General features: G+C 51.8%; 1 protein-coding gene across 1 annotated transcript; it reads right to left on the bottom strand.

Annotated features, from left to right (window-relative positions):
* Nucleotides 1-3,485: 3,485 nt before the first annotated feature.
* LOC122373046 lies at nucleotides 3,486-8,733 on the bottom strand. Its single transcript, XM_043350783.1, has 3 exons — nucleotides 8,686-8,733; nucleotides 7,667-7,763; nucleotides 3,486-7,101 (listed from the first exon to the last, which is right to left on the bottom strand). The coding sequence occupies exon 3, from the start codon at nucleotides 5,487-5,489 to the stop codon at nucleotides 3,861-3,863; it is 1,629 nt and encodes a 542-aa protein (XP_043206718.1). The 5' UTR covers nucleotides 5,490-7,101; nucleotides 7,667-7,763; nucleotides 8,686-8,733; the 3' UTR covers nucleotides 3,486-3,860.
* Between the last annotated feature and the right edge of the window lie 4,947 nt (nucleotides 8,734-13,680).

The following is a 13,680-nucleotide window of genomic DNA, read 5'->3' on the forward strand; positions in this document are numbered from 1 at the left end:
ATGCCTGTACCACACACCTGGATCCCGAGGCTGCGGCTAGATATCGACTCGAGGAATCGATTGCGACCATTATTTTGGCGACCAGACGATACCTTGAGGCACTTTTGACGCGCCCCTTCCTTTAAGGGGCGATTAAGGGGCCAGAGACCGGTGCCACACACCTGGATCCCGAGGCTGCGGCTAGATATTGACCCGAGGAATCGATTGCGACCATTATTTTGGCGATCAGACGAAGACTTGAGGCACTTTTGACGCGCCCCTTCCTTTTAAGGGCGATTAAGGGGTAAGGGACCGGTGCCACACATCTGGAACCCAAAACTGCGGCTAGATATCAACCCGAGGAATCGATTACGACCATTATTTTGGCGATCAGACGACGCCTTGAGGCACTTTTGACGCGCCCCGTCCTTTAAGGGACGATTAAGGAATAAGGGTTACGCTGCAGTCTGCACACATCTCGAACGTGAAGCCACGACTAGATATTGACCTGAGGAATCGATTGCTATCCTTATTTTGGCGATCAGACGAACCCTTCAGGCACTTTTAACGCGCCCCGTCCTTTAAGGGACGATTAAGGGATAAGGGATACGCTGCACACATCTGGAACGTGAGGCTGTGGCTAGATATTGACCTGAGGAATCGATTGCGACCCTTATTTGGCGATCAGACGAACCCTTGAGGCACTTTTGACGCGTCCCTTCCTTTAAGGGGCATTTAAGGGGTAAGGGACCGGTGCCACACATCTGGAACCCAACGCTGCGGCTAGATATTGACCTGAGGAATCGATTGCTATCCTTATTTTGGCGATCAGACGAACCCTTCCGGCACTTTTAACGCGCCCCGTCCTTTAAGGGACGATTAAGGGATAAGGGATACGCTGCACACATCTGGAACGTGAGGCTGCGGCTAGATATCGACCTAAGGAATCGATTGCGACCCTTATTATGGCGATCAGACGAGCCCTTGAGGCACTTTTGACGCGCACCGTCCTTTAAGGGACGATTAAGGGATAAGGGGTACGCTGCACACATCTGGAACGTGAGGCTGCGGCCACATATTGACGCGAGGAATCGATTGCGACCCTTATTTTGGCGATCAGACGAATCCTTGAGGCACTTTTGACACACCCCGTCCTTTAAGGGAGGATTAAGGGATGAAGGAGGGGAGTTAGGCCAAAATAAGTGTCAAATTCGTGTTCCCCGCCCCCTAATTGACCCCTGGGGTGATTTTCCTGCCCATTTAGAGACTTTTCAAAAAGTCTCTAGATTTTTCAAAGTGGCCATTAGATCTGGCAACTGGGGTGACGTCTGCTAAGAGAGTACCCAAAGTCCTCTAGAAGCCTTTTTCCGTATTCCATCATCTAAGCAAGCCATAGGTACTTTTGGTGCAGACTACAGAGGGTGAAATGCATAGAAGGAAGAACGGTACAATGTGCTTCCCAAACCAAGCAATTAAGAGTGCAAAAAACATGGATGACAATTACTTGCTTAACAGGTAAGCATGAACTTGGTTATGATTCCTCGCTCATATGGGCCGTTTAACAGCGTCTAACGTATCTGGCTGGGAGGCTGTTGGAGCTGCGGAGCTTTTTGCGCAAAAATAGCGCGTTGCCTGTGACAAGAGGAAGGGAAGGAAAACTAGTTTTCCCTTCCTCTTGTTCGGGCAAATGGCAGTTGGGCATCTTAGGATGTTATAGCATCCTAAAATGCCCAACTGCCATTTGCCCGACCTTCGCATTTCATACTGCACAAGTTCATTGTCCACACTCCACAGTCTGGTGCTGTTTTGCGGATCAATTGCCCGATACACAAGTATCGTTAACGATAGATAATTTTCGAATACCTACTATGGACGTCAAGCCCCTTGAGACCCCACTTTTTTGCGATAATTTTTAAATGCGTCAACTTTCGTTGACAATATTCTGGCAATGTGTGTTTCAGAACCTGCCGAAACTTTTATTACTAAGGTATTTTGACGCCAAACGATTATGGAAGGTACTTCTCATTCACTCGTAATGCTAAGATCAATTCAGGCCCGGGCAGAGGCTTGCGCTCGGCCTCACTCGAGCCCCGCCACCAGCGCCATCTGCTCTAAATGCCATCTGCCAGCGCCCGCTACCGCTACCAGCTACCGTCCACCATGAAGCCTGAATGGAACCAGGCGGGCACCGTGAGCATTTTCAACGGGAAAACAGCGCCAACTGATTATATGTTTGCTGCTTTTGAACTGCGTCATCTACGGGTACACCTTGTTTTTCTTACTGTACGGAGAAAGTCGTGGCTAGTAAATTATATTTTTGGGAAATGGAGTTAGAAGTGTTGGATTTCTTGAGTTGTTTATTTAAATTGACATATAGATAATTTTCTTTTTACTTCACCACATTTACAATTTTTATTATCTACATTCTAAAAGAATAAAAATGATCAAAATAATTTTAGATCAGACTTTGGGGATGCCTTGGTTCACTTTTTCCATGTTTAGTCGTGGCTAGTAAATAATACCTGCTATCATCACATGCCACAAGAATGGATCCGAATGCTTGAACTACTATTGAGATTAAGTAACAGATTATTACTTTCATAATAAGAAGAGTCGATATTTTAGTCCTTTATCTATTTTGATGTGCATTCGCAACTTCATTTCTGATTGAAAGCCAGAGTTTGGATAAGCACCGGTCACGAAGAACATCTACAATACCTATTAGTGGTGTCAATCGGAACTTGAATCTTCGGAATTCCGATTTTGTCCAATGTCCAATTCGGAATTTGGTTGGACCGTGGCAGCAGGCTTTGGACAACTTTGGACAATCGCTTGCTACACCTCAACATTTTTAAAAAGTAATCGTGTTTAACATTGATTGGCTGTTAGAAAGCTCAGCTTTCCATATGATTAGCACTTTTGAGCTGGTAACGGTAGATGAAAAGCAAATTAAATAACAGTGTTGAGGTTTAACTATTGCGTAGGTGTCGGACATCTTTGGACAAATGGCTGGCTTGGACATTTTTGGACGGACAGTCGACGTAAGCATTGGACATTGGACGGACTTTGGACAAAGGTTTTCTGAAATTGACGCCACTAATACCTATACATAGCCCGAAGATATTGCTACGCCATGACTCCAAACGGTTTGATTCTTGGGAAGTTTTCGATTTTAGAATATATGACGAAAAGGAAACTGTTGTGATTCCTACGGTGAAGCGCCGCGTACCCGAACTCCATTTGTGAACTCGTGTATACTCCATTGAAACCAGTGGCGAAACATTAACATTTTCCGATCGGGAAATCAGGAATGTTTCAGAAATCCAGGAAGTCTTAAGCAATGTCCTCACAATAACCAAACTAGGATCAGTCAGCCAATGATTGAAGGTAGCGAGCGCAACCCACGCCTCCGTTTAATACTCATTCGAGCAAACCATGTCTCTTCACACTGCATTTATTATACGCAGGTAATGTGACACAGTTTCACAAGTAGAAATAAATCGATATAGATCATCGGTCGTTTATTGAACGTCAAAAACCCGGTTCGGATCACTAAGGCCACGCAGGAGAGAGTTCACTGACCCTCACACAACTCATGAACAAATACAGGACACAATAAAATTACGAGTACAACTCATACATATCCTTACACACATTCAATTCAGTCAACAACATAATTGTACCTGACGCATCGAATGATTGTTGGCACGAGTAAAAATGTTGATCCTAGCGCAGATCTCATAAATATTATTTAAGCCCGATATGTCCTACGCTATCCAGCAACCACTCCATTTTAAGAGTAACCCTGTGGCCTGTTAATTTAGCAGCAGGAGCATAACGCGACCCCGGTCCCCAACGGCAGCCCTCTGTCTAGGGGACAATTAGGACTCAAGGATTGCCAGTAGTCGGCAATGAGGCAGTCCATACATGCTCCATCGAGGAGCGGGGCACGTCGAGTAATCAGCATATCGGGGCAGACATCGCGCCAGCCACAGGTGGGCCCCGCACAGGCACGGGCAGCGCAGCAAGACGTGCTGCGGGGTGTCCGCCTCCTCCCCGCACACTAGACACCGAGCGGCAGGGCAGGCGGTGTCCATGCAGCCGGGGCAGTCGGGGGTCGGCCGGCGGCCGATGCGGTGGAGGTACTGTGTTGATACGCTCCAGTGGCCGGCCCGTAGCTGGTGAATATCCACCGCTGCCTCTCTGCTGTCGAGTCGCACCGGTGCAGGCAGGGTCCGATCCGGGAAGATAGAGCGGTACCAGCCGCCGGGCAGGCTCTCCTGCCATGATCGGCGCGCAGACCTGGCGGCGGCGCGGGTGATGCTCTTGACATCCAGGGGGGGGGGGGGGGCGTTGGTCTGCTCGAGTTCGGCGGCCTCCATCGCCAGCATGTCGGCCCGCTCGTTGCCCGGCAGACCACAGTGGGCCGGGACCCACTGGAGGTGGAGACGGCGACCGCGGTTGGCCAGCTGCATTAGGAGCCGCCAGATAGCGTCGCCTAGCTGGCTCGTCTGCGCCGCCGGTCCCGCATCCACTGTCTGTTGTGCCGCCCTGGAGTCGAGGCAGACGATGATGGTGTCCGGGTGAGTGTCCTGGTCCGGTGTGAGGTCTGATTCGGCAATCTCCTCCAGGGCAGCACGGAGGGCCACCAGCTCAGCTCTGGTGCTGGAGCATAGGGCGCCGGCGGGGGTCTTGACCGTCCACTCGGCTCCGGCGGGGAGGACGATCAGGGCGCCGCCCCTTCCTCGCACGGTGCCTCCCTCCGCCAAGCCGTCAGACCACACCCACGTCGCCCGCTCTGCTCCGGGGAGGTCGGCCAGCATGGCCTCCGCTGCCGCGCGGCGAGCCTGGTCGCCGGCGCTACGGACGCAGTCGGGCGGAACGGCACAGGAAATCGTGATCCCCTCACTTGAGGTCCACGGAGGGAGCTGTGCAACGACCATGGGTTCCACCTGGGAGGCGGTGACGCCCAGGGCGTCCAGCGTCCGTCTGCCCTCGTCGCGCCATCCTGTGATGTTGCGGAGTCGGCAGGGACGTGAGGCTTCGGCGAGCTCCCGGAGCGGATCTCCGGCGGGTAGTGCGGATGCGCGCGTCAGCAACCTCGTCGCGAGGGTGGCGCGTCGCATTTCCGCGGTGGGCAGGCCGGCCTCCGCCATGAGAGCGTGGGTCGGCGCTGACCTGGGGCACCCCGTCACGGCGCGGGCCGCTGCGCGCAGCTCCCGGTCCACCAGCTCCAGGTGGGAGCGGGATGCTGCGGGGAGCCACGCGGCCGCCGCATATTCGATGGCGCCGCGGACGTAGCCGTTGGCCACCGCGCGTAGGTGGTGCTCCTGAAGTCCCCAGGAGTGTCCTGTGAGCTTGCGCAGCTGGGTGGTGCGAGGGCGAGCCTTCCTCTTGAGGTTGGTGCAGTGCTCTCCAAAATGGAGCAGCCTGTCAAACAAACGTGACCCCAAGCAGCTTGATGGTGGAGGTCGCACGGACAGGAACGTCCGATACCTTGATGACGGCATCTTTGGCGTCCCGGCTCCATTGGGACAACACCATTATCTGCGTTTTCTGGCTGGCGATCGTCATCTTGTTGCGCGCCGCCCACCCCACCATGAGGTCCGCCGAGTGCTGAGCTGCAGCTAGTGCTGTCTGGATCGTCGCGCCGGCGCTGAGGGTGGCAGTATCATCGGCGTATCAGTCAGCTCGGAGAGGGAGTGGGCGGACGAGGTCCCGGTCACGGAGCACGGACGGCGCGCGGCGGCATTTAGCAGACCTCGCCAATCTGAACATTAGTCGGGCTACGACTGGACCACAGCCCGGTCCACCACTGCCAGGACCGCCGCGCGGCGTGGGCATTTTACGATCAGCCAGCACGCCGCCGCACGGGACCACGCGGCGGCTGTGACCTTCAGTGTTGTTATCGTTGCTTCCTCCAGCCGCTACCGCGGCGTAATGGTACAGCTCTCGAGGTTTCTCACGGCGGTCGTCAGGGCCGCCACCTCTTCGTCCTCACGGCTCACGGACCGCCTCGGGGCTCAGGAAGACGGTGACGAATCGACGGAGGCTCCGTCATATGAGGGCCGGGCACCGAAAGAATAGGTGATGGGGGAGGGGGGGGGGGAATCGATGTCGGAGCGCTGGCGGCGTTCGTCAGTAGGGTTCTGTTCTATACAGTGAAGATACTGGCGGAAGCCCAACCACTGGCCCGTACGAAGCCGGTAGAGATCGGCAGCCGATGCTCGGTACTCCGCAACCGCTAGCGGCGGCAGGCAGCCCCCCCCCCCCATCAGAAACTGGCACCAACTGTCCGGCCAGGCGGCGGTGGCACAGTGGCGGGCCAATCTGATGGCCGCGCGGTGGGCAGTGCCAACATCCCCCGGGACTGTCGCCTGGGGGAGCGGGGCCGCCTCCGCGCTCGAGGCTCGCGCTCGAGGCTCCTTAGCGGCCTGGTCGGCGCGCTTGTTACCATCTATGCCGGAATGGGACGGCATCAATTGCAGGTGGAATTGGCGGAACAGGACTGCCAGCCCCGTCCACACGGCGGCGCCCATCGAGGTTTTCTGTGTGGCTGGGCCCTCCCTCAGTGTCGCGAGCGCCGCCTGGGAGCCTGTGCAAAAGACGACCGGGGCGCTCAGGTGCCACAGGTGGTCGCGCTGATGGCTGAGCGGAGCGCAGCCATCTCCGCGCTCTAGCTGGTGCAGAGCTGGCCAAGGCCCCGGCCCCTCCGCTGCGGACTCTTGCGTCAGCCGGCCCGTCCGTCCATACCCAGGTGGCTTGGGAGAAAGAGCGCCTCGGACGTACTCGATGGTCATGCAGATTGTAGGCCTCACGAGTGGCCAGTAGGTCTCCTCGGCTGCGCAGTACATGGCGCATCCTCCTTCGGATGCGGCCGGCGCGGAGCCCTCGGTGGTAGATCAGCAGGTAGAGCATTACTTGCACAGCTTGATGATCAGAGTCGCTCGGGCGGTCGCTGACGCGCTAGCGCTCGTCACCAGTGGCGGGGCAGGCTGGCAGGGGCCAGGGCTGTCTTGCATCAGCCGAAGGCCCCTTCCATCGCCAGAAGCTGAAGCTGGCTACTGGCCTAGACCGCCAGCATCGTGGATTCGTGCTGTTTGATAAGCTCATTTCTCTAATCTGAAAACAAACAAACAAAAGTGGTTTCAAAAGGTATGCACACTGAAGTCAATTGCCAGTGAACCTTGTCATGACTAAAAATACAACCTGCATTGATTCCACACAGAACAAAAAAGTTAACATTGGGCTTAATAAGAATAATGGAGCACCATACAACATATATTGTATACATTCAGTATTATTTGCAATAATAAAGAATAGCACATGCTCACAGCAACCCAACACCACTGGCCACCCAAGTACTCCAGGCTCAAGTCATTGTTGATGACTCAACCATATCCAGGAAAGTCAACAATTTTTCATATTTTCAACTGCATGAACATTTTATGCTGATTGCACAACTAACTGACTCAAATTTGATGTTTTAAAGCAATTCATATTTGCTGAGATGACAATGAGCAATGTGAATATGTGCTTCTAAATGAAAATGATAACAATGCAAAGCACAACCAAAAGTTTGTAAATATTTAGTGGCTGCTTCCTTTTGTACCACCAGAAGGCTGACCTCACTGACATTCATGTATTTGAAGAAAGAGAGGAAACCTTTGCTTATTAATAAACTTACCCATTGATAACTGGCCAGAATTATAGGCTTGCTGCTTTTTCTGAGTGATATATTTTCAAAATAACCCTGGTTTCTTCATAAATGATAGGAGATTGTCCTGCAAACATGAGAATGCATGTCAGCAATAACTACAGCAAAGATGCACTTTCAGTGTGGGTGTCATACAAAGAATGGCCATTATGGAGAGGTTGCCTGAGCCATGTGAAGCCAAATATGCACCCTCATATGGGGGCGCATACCTATTTATATTTGGATGTTACATCACAAGCTAAAGCACTTCTCAAAAATAATATCATTTCTAATTCTTGTAGCTGGTAAAATGTAGGACATTGTCGGCTATTATTTTCTTTCTGGTATTTGTCAACATGAAGTCCTAACTACAATTGTGACACTGTTGATATGCAACAACAGAAATTTCAGGTTTTGGGTTAGTTTAGGTTGTAGATTTGTATGTTTTAGGTTGTTAGGTTGTAGGTTGTTAGGTTGTAGGTTGGTAGGTTATAGGTAAGTAGGTAAGGTAAGGTCAGGTTTGATTGTTTTTCTTTTATTTGCGAGACGCGTAAGTATCATTTTAGGATTCAGGATGTTAAGTAATGTAAGAATATGAATAACATTATCCTTGAAATCTTCTTAGGACTTTATCTTTACATTTGCCTTCTTTGTTTGTATTGTTTTTTTTTTTTTTTTGGTGCTGCTAAAAGGACAATAGCCGTGTTTACATAGAGATCGTTGCAAGCTCCATCTGTTTTTAGGGCCTTGGCTTCATCCATTATCTTGCAAAAGATGGCAATGGTGCTGAACAATTTACAGAATGATCCCCTCTAAATATGCGAAGATCACTGCATGGAAATTATCACAAAATAAATAAGCTAGAGCCTAGTCAAAAATGCGATGTAACCAGGCATACCATTTCACGCAACAGCAAGCACAATTGCCACAACCAATGGAAAAATATTTCAAAGTTTAACTGATATGAATACATATCTGATTTCAAACACGAAATTCAACTTCTGTCTCACCTGATAACGAGTTAATTTAATTATAATTGATAGCTTCGTGACTCCCTCCCCACTTCTCATGTTTTGGCGGTGCGGCGGAAATGACGCACACGAGACGCACGAGACGCAGCTCCAAAACAATAGAAGCATGCTTTCCCTACGGCCGACGAAATTCTATAATATTTTATTTCCAATTTGTGATTCCTTAACATCTAAACTTTGGTAAAACGTCAATGCAGTTAAAATTGTTTCTAGTATTTTATTTAGATTCAGCTGAGAAAATATCAAACGGAAGCCCATGGTCTCGAAACTGGGCGAATTCCTTAGTACTTATCATTTTTTTTCATAGCAAAATTTTTGTAAGAAAGGGTCAGTTATAGCCGATAACATCTAACTGAGTGGTTACTGACCATATAGCTGGAATAATCAATAACTGAGGATTTTGTGGAAGTAAAAAAATCATCAAAGCAAGACCTCTTTAGCGAAGAAAATAGCTGAAATACTGGAAAATAGGAGGTGATGGCTGAGGGTGCCCCAGGGTTTTCCGCATTTTAATTAACCTTAACATCTTATTTGAGTGGATTGTTGTACCTTATTGAAATCTCTGAGCGATTTTGAATTTACGAGTGTCCTAATATCATCAACCCAATCTTTGGATTTCACGAAATCGACGCTGGCAAAAAGGCTTTTTGAGTGCCTGATTTTAATTACTTTTCTGCGTAAGTAAAATTTAGATGGGCAAGAGTCAAGAGATAAATAATTCACCAATGAAATCAAAAGATGCGGCTTTTTTGCCAGTTTGGGCGAATTCTGTAGTGTAGTTATCGATTTTGAAAATGTAAATGCTGCTAATGGAATGCCAGGAATGTGAACCAATAGGGTCCATGTTGAAGGAAATTCTCGGCGTTACCCAGGGGCGGTCGCAGACTTGGAGTTTGGGGGGGGGCCAACTTGGCAAAGGGGCCCCTGCGCTGACCCGGGGGGCCCGGTGCTAGCTTAAAGGGGCCCACGGGCGTAGTGCACGGGTGCAGAAATCTAGGCCATGGCCGGTGAAGCGGGGGGGGGGGGGGTAGGGAGCGGCACCCGAGCGGAGGCTCATTGAGAACTTTGAGGGTGCACCATGTGGAAAAGGTACCGAAAAGTGCATTTTGAAGCATTGATTATGTCAATAATTCACGCAACTGTGAATGGACTACCGCAAAAGTAAAGGCGGCTAACTTTGCCATTTTCTTTGCCAATAAAACTTTGCCATTTTTTAAGATCATCATGCTAAAACTTTGAACAGTGGGTCATCGGTATCTGTTCACTGTTCAATCACATGTGTTCCGACTTCCGTTTAATCTTTTTTTTTTACTTGAGCACAAATGCAAATTTTGAAGACCATTACAGTAGCAAATGCTTCGAAAGACGGATGAAGAAAGGGGATTTTGTTCCAGATTATTGTGGATGCAGAATACATTGTCTGCACTCACTGCAGAATTATTGTTGGTGCAACTACGCCCACTGTACCCATGGTTCCTACACTTATGGGCCCATCGATAGCGCTTCGGCGATACCTATCGCCTAGAGGCTGCAATGGGGCCCTTAGAGTACGGTGTCAGACCCCCAGAGGCCGGCGTTGGACCCAAAGGTCAGCGAAGGGCCTCAAAGGCCCCAGGTAGGGCCCCAGAGGCTGATGTGGGCCTTCATAAGCAAGTGCGTGACGCCCAAAGGTAAGGCTTGAACCCCCAGAGAACATAATAGGGCCATCAGTGGCCGGTGTAGAGACCTCATAGGCCAGTTTGCGGGCCCCTCAGAGGCTAGTGTGGGGCCTCAGGTGTCCCTATGAGGCACTTAAAGACCGGCATGGGTCCTCAGAAGCCGGCATCGATCCTTCAGAAGCCAGTACGGGGCCCTCAGAGGCACATAAGGGCAGTTTCGGTTCCAGAGACAGAAATGGGACCATCAGAGGCCGGTGTGGGTCGTGGGACCTTTAGAGGCTGGTTTGGGCTCTTAAGGGCCAGTTTAGAGCCCTCAGAGACCAGTACAGGGCCTGCAAAGGGCAGTTTGAGACCATCAGAGACCGAATTGGGCACTCAGAGGCTAATATGGGTCCTTACAGGCCAGCATGGAGCCCTCAGAGGTTAGGGTGGGGCCCTAAAAGACCGACATGGGCCGGCGTTGGACCCCAGAGGCCAGAAGAGGGTCCTCAAAGGCCAAGATGGGCCCTCAGACTAGGCCGATGCGGGCCCTTAGAGGCCGGCATCAGGTCTTCAGAAGCCCGTACGGGGCCCTCAGAGGCTAAGGTGGGTCCTTACAGGCCAGCACGGGCCCTCAGAGGTCAGTGTGGGGCCCTAAAAGACCGGTATGGGCCGGCGTTGGACCCCAGAGGCCAACAGAAGGCCCTCAAAGGCCAAGATGGGCCCGCAGAAGCCGATGCTGACCCTTAGAGGCCGGCATCGGGTCTTCAGAATCCAGTGCGGGGGGCTCTCGGAGGCCAATATGGGCCCTTACAGGCCAGCATGAGGCCCTCAAAGATCAGAATGGGACACTAAAAGACTGGCATTGGCCGGCGTTGGACCCCAGAGGCCAGCAGAGGGCCCTCAAAGGCCAAGATGGGCCTTCAGAGGCCGATGCGGACCCTTAGAGGCCGGCATCGGGTCTTCAGAATCCAGTGTGGGGCCCATAGAGGCTAATGTGTATCCTTACAGGCCAGCATGGGCCCTCAGAGGTCAGTGTGGGGCCCTAAGAGACCGGCATGGGCCGGCGTTGGACCCCAGAGGCCAGCGGAGGGCCCTCAAAGGCCAAGATGGGCCCTCAGACGCCGATGCGGGCCCTGAGCGGCCGGCATTGGGTCATCAGAATCCAGTGCGGGGGGCCCTCAGAGGCTAATGTGGGTCCTTACAGTCCAGCATGGGCCCTTAGAGGTCAGTGTGGGGCCCTAAAAGGCCGGCATGGGCCGGCGTTGGACCCCAGAGACCAGCGGAGGGCCCTCAAAGGCCAAGATGGGCCCCCAGAGGCCGATGCTGGCTCGACATCTGGTCTTCAGAATCCAGTGCGGGGCCCTCAGAGACACTTAAAGGCTAGTCTTGGGACTCGAGAGACAGAAATGAGGCCACCAGAGGCCGGTGTGAGGCTCTCAGACGCCGGTTGGGCCCCTGAGGCCGGTTTAGGGGCCCTCAAAGGCCAATGGAGGGCCCTCAGAGGTCAATACGGGTCCTCAGCGGTCAATGTGGACGCTTGACCGCCACTGAAGGGCCCTCAGAGGTCAGTGTAGGACCCTCAAAGACTGGTATGGGAGCTGCTAATAGCTGGCGTGGGTTTCTCGAGCCTCGTGACAATCGAATACGGGCCAGGGCCCCATACGGCCATGGGGGCCCATCGGTTGTTTGGGGGGGCCAAATGATATGATGGCCCCCCCTGATTTGCCTTTGGGGGGGGGGCCATGGCCCTGATGGCCCCCCCCCCCTGCGACCGCCACTGGCGTTACCTAGTATTTTTATCTACCGTGAATGGAACGAGAGACGCGAGTGACCGGTCGCCGGGCAAGGAGCGCCGGAGGGGTAGGGCGGAGCTTAGCGCTGACGTCATTACGTGGCTCCGCCCCATGAGCGCGTAGCCTCTACCCAAACAGCAGATTCGTTCCGTGAAATTTAACATTACGAGTGAATGAGAAGTACCTTTCATAATCGTTTGGCGTCAAAATACCTTAGTAATAAAAGTTTCGGCAGGTTCTGAAACACACATTGCCAAAATATTGTCAACGAGAGTTGACGCATTTAAAAATTATCGCAAAAAAGTGGGGTCTCAAGGGGTTTGACGTCCATAGTAGTATACCTATACGCAACCTATACGTAAGAAACCATGAGTGTAACCTTTTTGCCGAAAAAAAGGTGTTATACGTCCTCGTATAGCCTCATTCACCGTGCTGGACAATGGGATGGGGATGTTGAAGCAAAATATTTTTACATCATTTCCTCGTATAGTTTACCACTTAGCTGCTTCCTGTACCTTGTTTTCCAGTCTTTTAACAAGCTCCGTGTACTGTTTGATTCAGATTGACACCCTGATTGAGTCCGGAAAGTTTGCACTACTACGTAAAGATTGTTAACCTCCCTTACTGAACACGGACCCCACCAAATCTAGGAAGCAATCCGGGATAGTAAAGGCTCACAATGCTCCTTTAATGTGACCTGTGGACCCCAATGTAGTACGAACTTTTTCCTTCGGAAATCGGACGCGCCTGGTGCTAGTTTTGATGTCCCCTCTAATGAACTAACCGTCAAGTTTGTTTGTTTAAGATGAAGCTTGGCTCAGAACGGATAAACTTGCCCGTAATGAAGGAGATTTTCGAATCCGAAGCTGGGCTCCATAGATTTCGGACTGACTAAGAAACAAGTGGGCTAGCGGATGGAGATGAGTTTTGGACGACAAGACGTTAGGGCTAGATACTATATCATACGTGATCGCGATCAGCCCTTCAAAGTTGCAGCTCCCAGCAAGCACATTGTCGTACCTTAGTACAGTGCTAGATTGTCCAATGTTCATGATGAACGTATATTTTGTTTCCAGCAAATATGAACTAATTCGCGAAACTGACCTGCAAATCTTATTTCTTATCTTATTTCTGGACTCTTGACTGGATTCACAGACCGGCCGCCGCGCTGGTGTTGCCGACTTGCCCGTGCCTCGTTCGTCGGCCGGGTCGATGTCAGCCAATATTTGCGGGTCGGCCAACACTCCCTCCCCATCCCGATCTCATCACGGCTCTACCACCGAGCGCCGTCGGACGGCAGACGCTGGCCATGAGTGGCACTCGCTGCTGCTACCCCCCCCCCCCCTCTCCGCTATACCTCTCTAGTACGAGCCGTGCTGAAGCAGCCGGCGTATCTTACCTCTTCAGGATCCTGCGCGCCAGCTGTCGAGCCGTACTGGAGTCTGACCCCCGTGCCGTGAGTCCGGTTCCGCAGCGGTCACGCTGTGCCCCCCCCCCCCCCCCGGCGCCGGCTGCGGTTTTTGATGTTCCGTCTGGCGCCA

This window comes from Amphibalanus amphitrite, unplaced genomic scaffold (genome assembly GCF_019059575.1).
Source record: "Amphibalanus amphitrite isolate SeventyFive unplaced genomic scaffold, NRLGWU_Aamphi_draft 001437F_arrow, whole genome shotgun sequence".
NCBI classification, from domain to species: domain Eukaryota; kingdom Metazoa; phylum Arthropoda; class Thecostraca; order Balanomorpha; family Balanidae; genus Amphibalanus; species Amphibalanus amphitrite.